The 7,912-nt window shown below is 41.9% G+C and overlaps 1 protein-coding gene across 1 annotated transcript in view; it reads right to left on the bottom strand.

Moving 5' to 3' along the window:
- Positions 1-5,561: 5,561 nt before the first annotated feature.
- Positions 5,562-7,912, bottom strand: part of MDH1 (malate dehydrogenase 1) — a gene marked incomplete at its 5' end in the record, with an annotated part of 7,544 nt that continues 5,193 nt past the window's right edge. Inside the window, 3 exons of the mRNA XM_010166827.1 lie at positions 5,562-6,192; positions 6,829-6,918; positions 7,113-7,226. Of these exons, the coding sequence (XP_010165129.1) occupies positions 6,067-6,192; positions 6,829-6,918; positions 7,113-7,226 (330 nt within the window). The remainder of the gene's footprint in view (positions 6,193-6,828; positions 6,919-7,112; positions 7,227-7,912) is intronic.

Genomic DNA, 7,912 nt, shown 5'->3' with positions numbered 1-7,912 from the left:
TGGGGCTTGCATTCAAGCCTGCTGGTGTTGTAAGCAGCTCACACTGTGCTCTCCTCGGTCAGGCATCCTCACATACCAAAAGCTCATCTGTTGCCAGCTCAGCAGGCAGAAGAGATTGAGCTAAAAATATTTACTAGTCTTTCCTTCAAGCAGAAAGCTCAAACGTTGTCTTTCCTCCCCCCTGAGGAGAGTGCAAGTGGAAAGGTAAGGGCAGAGCTTCCTATTGCCACGTTCCCAACCAAGAGAAACACCAGTGTCTGCAGGAGAGACCTCGCTGGGCTTGGCACACGAGGCAATATTTACTGTGGCACTAAAAACCTGCAGCTTGCTGTTTTTCTCAAAAACCATCCCCTTCTGTTGCTGTGTCTGGTTTCTTATAAAACCAGTTTTCAGCCAGACTATTAAGTCTCCGTTAGTGGGCTTTCAGCAGGGGTTCAAATTACTCCTGAAATAACTCCCATGCTGGTTTATTAATGGCTTCCTAAATCTCCTGTCTCAAGATTTGAAAGGATTCTGTTCCCATTGGCTTTGGAAATAATAATTTATTTTTTTAAATTAATTTCTTTCTTTTTAACTAGGATGACATCAGCCAAGGTGTATTGTTGTATCTTGATGGTCTCATTTTAAAACGACTCAAGCCACCTGTGTTTGTTGATAAAACACTCCTGAATGAGAAAGCAAAAGTGAGTATTTTAATATAATCAGGGAAAATGTCACAACACGGGGCTCTGCTGGATCTTTGGAAAGCACAGCTCTGTGGCTTTAGAGATGCTGATTTGGGTTAATAATTAAGAGCTCAAAGTTTAGTGATAGGACAAGGGAAAATAGTTTTAAACTAAAAGAGCAGAGATTCGGATTAGATATAAGGAAAAAAATTTTCACACTGAGGGTGGTGAAACCCTGGCCCAGGTTGCCCAGAGAGGTGGTAGAAGCCCCATCCCTGGAAACATTCAAGGTCAGGTTTGTCAGGGCTCTGAGCAACCTGATGTGGTTGAAGATGTCCCTGCTCACTGCAGGGGGGTGGACTAGATGGCCTTGAAAGGTCCCTTCCAACCCAAACCAGTCTGTGGTTCTATGATTCTATTATTAGTTACCTGCTACAATAAAATTTTGCATGGTTGATGTGTGCAGCTTAATGATTGCCATGGTCTTGGCTTGTGAGAACAGTCAGGTGGCTGCTTTGAACTGCACAGAGGTTTTCCATCACAGTCTGATCAAGGGAGCGTGAGTGTGAGCACATATGGATGCACACAATCACAGGATCCCAGACTGGAAGAGACCTCTGCAGATCATTCAGTCCAACCCCCCTGCCAAAGCAGGTCCATCCAGAGCAGGTTGCACAGGATGGTGTCCAGGTGGGTTTGGAATCTCTCCAGAGATGGAGATTCCACAGCCTCTCTGGGCAGCCTGTCACAGGGCTCTGGCACCCTCACAGTGAAGAAGTTTCTCCTCATCTTCAGGTGGAACCTCCTGTGTTCCAGTTTGTGCCTGTTGCCCCTTGTCCTGTCACTGGGCACCACTGAGAAGAGTCTGTCCCCATCCTCTCAACACCCACCCTTTAGATATTGATCAGCATTGATGAGATCCCCTCTCAGTCTTCTCTCCAGGCTGGACAGCCCCAGGTCTCTCAGCCTTTCTTCAGTGGAGAGATGCTCCAGTCCAGACAGAAGAGCATCTATGCAATTAAATTTTTAGTATTTAATTAATATACATGATAAAAGCTTCTGTAAAACCAAAACAATGGGTTTATTTCTGGCTAAGCTGAAGACTGCACCTCCAGCTCAAATTATTTACCTGCAGTTACAGTGTTTTATTTCAAGCAGCTGACTGTTCCACCTCTGTTCTGATACAACAGCATTTGTCACGCTCCTCCCGCAAAGCTGCCACTTTAAAAGTTGTTGGAATGGGGTTTTTTAAAGAAAACTTGGTATTTGAATAAAAAATATCAGCATTTTCAGTTGCAAATAGTTATATTTACAGAAGTTCTTCTTCATTGCAACTGAGCTGTAGTTATTCTCTAGGATTTGCAAAAGGTGTCTATAAATGTTAAAAAAGTCCCTAAAACATAGGAAATGGGTGGGAAAAAAAAGGAAAAAAAAAAAAGACATAATTCTAATAAACTCTTCAGGACAACTTTCCTGGTTCCTAAATCTGGTGCTTTGAAAGCATGTTGTATCTGTTTTACTTGCATCTTGTCTTCCCTTGTGCAAAATGAAATTCAAATCCTATTGATTTGATACGCCACGATGACTTGTAGATACACCCGAGGTGCAAACGTCTGTGGTGAACATCAGCATAATGGTGATTGAGATTCATTTGTAAGAGCTGGAGGTTCCAGTTTCACCTGCAGTCACTGTAAAAACCAGCAAGAAGAGCTGCAGGGGGAGAATGACAATGCGAGATAAACTTGAAATCAATTGTTTGTTCATTTGGGGAAAAGCTTTGTTTCTTCTCTCCTGCGGAAGAATTCTTGCTGGGAATGGGAAGTTGTCAAGGAAGCAGAGAGATCAGCTTAGCAGCTTTGATTAGTGCAAAGGGAGGATTTGGGATCAGTGTTTTCCAGGCGCTCCGTGACAAACCATGCCAGTCATGTCAAAGTTTCCAATCTTCCTGGGAGCCTTTCTGCTGACACAGACGCAGCCAGGAGCCCTCATGTTCTCAGCTGCTCCATCTAGAAACCTTCCAGAAGTGGATCTGACAATTCAAATCTTAATTTCTCCCAGGATTCGTTTCTGAAATACTTGTATGTACTCACTCAGGAGTTGCTGTTTGAAGTCCTTTTGCTCTCATGGGGAAGTAATTAGTGAGTTAAAAAGTGGACATGAAATTCCTTCCTGCACAGAATGTACCAAAAATACACTCATTGCTGACCAAGGAGTAACTTCTGATACTGATGTATTTTAAGTTGTTTAAAAGATGCAGTTGGTGTGAATATATCCAGTGCCTTTCAGTTACAGAGGTCAGAAGCCATTCAGCGCAGATGCCTGCTCAACACAAGGCTGACCTCTGTCTGGTTACTCAGGGCCAGGTTCAAGGATGGAGCTTCCACAACCTCTCTGGTGGCTTCAGTATTTGATCACCCTCAGATTTGATAAAGTAATTTCTGGTGTTCCAACTTGCGTCCATTGACTCTGGACCTTCCACTCTGTGCCTTCCGGTTAGGTAGTCATTGAGATGATCTCCTCCGAGCATTTTCCTTCTCCAGGATGAAGAAACCGAGCTCTCTCTGCCTCATCTAGTACATCATGTCCTTCCTCCAGCCCATGAACACTCAAAAAAAATTAAAATAAATACATAAAAAAATCACAGAATAGAAACATTTCAATGAAGACCAAAATACTTAAGTTGGGAGTAGCAACATGCAAGTTTCCTCTTGTAATAGACAACTGGAACAGTCTGAAAGGCAGAAGGAAGAGTGGATGGCTACTCTTTTTTGCTTTCATGTGCCTATTTTCCTATGCCACCTACTAAGAGAAGAGCAAAGCGCCCTGCAAAAACAGTGCAGGCTGTCCAAAGTGACACAAGCCACAGTAACAAGAGCGCTAAGGGCAGCAGAAGGGAATCTCCCAGAAACACAAGAACTGGAGAAAGTAAAATAGAGAATGAAACAGCTGAGAAACATGAATGCAAAGAATATCCACCACTTGCTAGTGTGAGAGTCTGTAAGTAGTGGGGTAGCTGTTAAGTACGTGGTCAATGAGCAGATGAGAGATTCCCTGTTGAATTGTTTCATAGAAGTCAGGAGGAAATAAAAACCAAACAGTGCTTAAAACTTGAAATGTGAGAGGACAAATGGAGATTTAAGTGTTAACTTTCAGAGGTAAATACACCATAAGATAGTCCACCGAGGCTGATTATGCAATTGTTCTGATCCACCAAGTGTTATCAGCATCACTTTACAAGTGAGTTGTCTCGTAGAGATGGCTGCAAACATCAGAAAACCTCACAAAGAGCCAGATCTTCCATATATACATATATAATTTTTTTTAAGCTTCTTCCCTGCATGGTGATGCTTCTGTAGGTATGGCACAAAATGTACTGCACACCAGAGGGATTTATAGTACCTTATTTATGGCTTTCAAGCACACATATGTACCTATTCCTTCACTGTTGCTATCTCCCATAACATTCATTGGAAAATGCATTGTCTGAAAATAAGCTGTAGCATGGTAATTAGCAGAATAAATTCCTTTGGTCCCCAGGTTCATGTTAAAAAGAGATTTTATGGACTTTGTATGGAACACCAGAAGGCACTCATCACGCTGGCAGCTATCCTTACCTCCCTAATGTCTGCACGAATTCCCAAACTCTCCTGAAGAGACAGACACATGAAATTTTCCTATCATTTCTCCACAGCTAAAGTCCAAGGGGAAACAGAAAAATTGAAAAAATATTATATGTATCTTTCTTATTTGTTCCTAAGACTGTAAGAATGAGTTAAGTTCTTGCAACAGCTGCTTCATAAACATTCATGGCATTAACTTACCCAGCCCTGTCTCCAGCTGGCTTGTGCCCATTTTCTGACAGTCCCATTTTCCAAAATGCTTGTTTTCCCTTTCAACCATTTATGCACAGTAAGTCTTTGCTGCATTACTGTCACTGTGTTTAATAGCTACAACAATGCTCGGAGCGCAGACTAATTTTTAAGGATAAGCATATTATTATTTGCTGATTTATTTTATATTCTGGTTGATAAATCCTCAAAGAAACCATTCAATTTACTTCAAATTCCGTTTAAGCTTTTTTTTTTTCTGTGTCACAACTTCTTGTATCCTCATTTAAGCACAACAAACCAAAAAAAGGGGAAATGAGGTGACTCCAGATAGGACAGACCCAAGATTTACTTTAGCACAAGGCAGAAACACTTATATTGGAACAGGACAGACAACAACTTAGCGCTGACATTGTGTATGAGAAAAATCCCATTATTGTGAGAGTTTGCACTCTGCAATCAGGGTGGGAAGTATTTAAGGTGCTTAGAAAACAAAAAGAACAGGTAGAGATTCCCAGAACAACAAAACTAGTCTAAATCTTTTAAGTCTCTGTAAGGTGGGTCACTACAATAGGAACAGACAAGGCAGGAGTCTAGGAGGACAGTGACATTCACCTGTGTTTGCAGAGGAATAAGCAGAGTATAATATATTTGAAACAGCTTCCTGAAGTTAAAGTGTTCCCAGGCTGCACTAGGAAAATTCTCAAGCAAGTGTATTAACCTCACCTGGTCTTAAGTCCTTGTCTCCTGGGACAAAAGGCTTTGAAGCTACAATCAAATTAGTACAGAGCTACAGTACCGATGCTGCTTCTGAACTGCAGAGCTGCAACACAAATCTGCCCTTAAGCTTTTGTGTCTGATGTTGACATAAAGCAATTTTCCCTGGGAAAGACAAACGGAAGCACTAGTCATCAATAAAGCTTCTTAAAATTAGTTTCCCTCAGTTTCTTAAAATAGGCTTTCAGGGTTTGGTTGTTTGTGGTTTTTTTTATGTTGTACCATCAAATTCTGCTAGTTACACAAATAAAACATGCAAATAAAGTGCAACAGACTACTCTCAGCCATAATGTGATTAAGCATCTTTTAATATTTCTACTGACAAACACTGTAAGCATAATCAGAGCAAACAGTATACACTTGGAGTCTGTCCAATGATGGACTTGAGTCACTGGACTACTGGTTCAAGGAGAACTACTGCCATTCCAATTTCATTCTCAGTGGAGTCACAGGATGCTGAAGTGATGACAGACTAAAGACGTGTTCCACGAGTGCCAAATTCTAATCAAAACTCAGATTGTGCGTTAGCAGCCAAGGCCGAGGCAAACAATTACTCTGTATCATACACAGAAAGCAACTAGTATCGAACAGACAAAGTTTGGTCAACAAACTAGTTTTACTTCTTTAATAATCTTTTTGCTAATAGGCACAACAGTACCAGGAAGCGTACGAACTTTAAAATGAACAATTGCCACAAACAGTTGACTCGAATACAGTAATAGTGTTTGGGAGCAGACTTAGAGACGACTTTTAGATTCTTCCACCCTTAAAAGACTTTGTATTTCCTCATCACCTAGTCATGCACTGGAGAGGAATTCCACAGCAGTCTCCTTTTCTTCAGTTAACTCCTTAGCAGTCAGAGCCATCTTCTCACGAGAAAAATCGTTAATAGAAAGACCATCAACAAACTTCCAGGTCTTGTCCTGTTTGAAAAGAAATAAAAAGCTCATCTATATGAGAACAGGGTTAATTCAGTCTGCACAAAGGAAACTTTGCAGTGTAAGAAACAAACCAGGGAGAAGTTAACTTTGTTTGCAGATAAAGAATACAATCAGAACTAGCTGGTTGATGTAAGATTCTACTTTTCTATCAGGACTTATTTGACAACTACTACCAAAATGGTGAATATTGGTCCTGCCTGTGAAAGACTGCTAAAACCCCCATGTCCCAGCAACCAAAGTCCCATACTAGAAGCTCAGCTGTTAACCAGCTCACACGACAGTTCAACTAGATCTTGTAGGAGATACTTAGATTTAGATACTTAGATTTAGATAGTTTAGATACTTAGCTTTTTCCCTCCTGAAAGAGAGGAGGTTTAGATTAGATATTAGGAAGAAGTTCTTCACTGCAAGGGTGGTGAGACACTTGAACAGGTTGCCCAAGGAAGTTGTAGATGCCCCCTCCCTGGAAGTGTTCAAGGCCAGGCTGGATGAGGCTTTGAGCAACCTGGTCTAGTGGAAGGTGTCCCTGCTGCTGGCAGGGGGGTTGGAACTGGATGAGCTTTAAGGTCCCTTCCAATCCAAACCATTCTATAATTCTATGATCTACAATCTAGTTACCTTGATCACAACAGGGAAGGAATATAGCAAGTCTGCAGGAACACCATAAGAATTGCCATCAGAAATTACTCCCATGGAAACAAACTCGCCCTGAAAACAAGACAGGAAGTGATAAATGCATTTTTCACTGCTAGAAACGAGCAAAATTGTAATTTCCAAGATACTGCATCTCCTATGACACACTTTATCCCCCTCTCAACACACATACACACTTGAGGTCAAAGACACTGGCACGTAATCAAAGCACGAAGCAAACAAGCGCTTACTCAAGAGCAACATCTTACCGCTGGAGTGCCAAACCAGATGTCCCTCACATGATCACAGATAGCTTTGGCAGCTGACATTGCACTGGACAGCTTCCTCGCCTTAATAACAGCTGCTCCACGTTGCTGAACAGTCTGTAATTAAGAAAAAAAACCCTCAAATTGGAAAGCAGCAAAATCTGGGTTTGGTCTAAACACTGTTAGTAAATGTCATAAGGAAAGACCACCTTACAAACATTATTTAGTATCATCAGTCAAGATACAGTTCTATCACTAAATGAACATGGCATCTAATCCAGAAAGACAATCTAGAAGTTTTATGCCAAGTCAAGAAGATAATGGAATATTTCAGAGGCTGGATCATTTCTTAGCATCTGCTTCACAGCTAGCAGCCCACCAACTTCCTTCATACCAACAGGATGTTTCAAGCTTTTACCACTAAGAGACTTCATGTACATCAAGAGTAACAGACATGTCAGAGCAACACTGGGGATTAAGGGGTTTTTACTGCATAACAACATGAACTATTTGCTGGTCTCAATCCTAAACTCCTTCAAGTACTGAGTCCAGTTCTGAGGCCTCCAACAGCAGAAGGACATGGACCTACTGCAGCAGGTCCAGAAGAGGCTACGAGGATGATGCGAGGGCTGGAACAGCTCTGCTCTGAGGACAGGCTGAGAGAGTTGGGGCTGTTCAGCCTGGAGAAGAGAAGGCTCTGGGGAGACCTTCTAGTGGCCTCCCAGTACCTGAAGGGGCTCCAGGAAGGCTGGGGAGGGACTTTGGACAAGGACAGGGAGTGACAGAACAAGGGGTGATGGCTT

The sequence above is a fragment of the Antrostomus carolinensis genome, unplaced genomic scaffold (genome assembly GCF_000700745.2).
Source record: "Antrostomus carolinensis isolate BGI_N321 unplaced genomic scaffold, ASM70074v2 scaffold20364, whole genome shotgun sequence".
Classification (NCBI taxonomy): Eukaryota; Metazoa; Chordata; class Aves; order Caprimulgiformes; family Caprimulgidae; genus Antrostomus; species Antrostomus carolinensis.
Note: the sequence above shows the minus strand (reverse complement) of the source record. Positions and strands in the feature narration are given on the sequence as shown.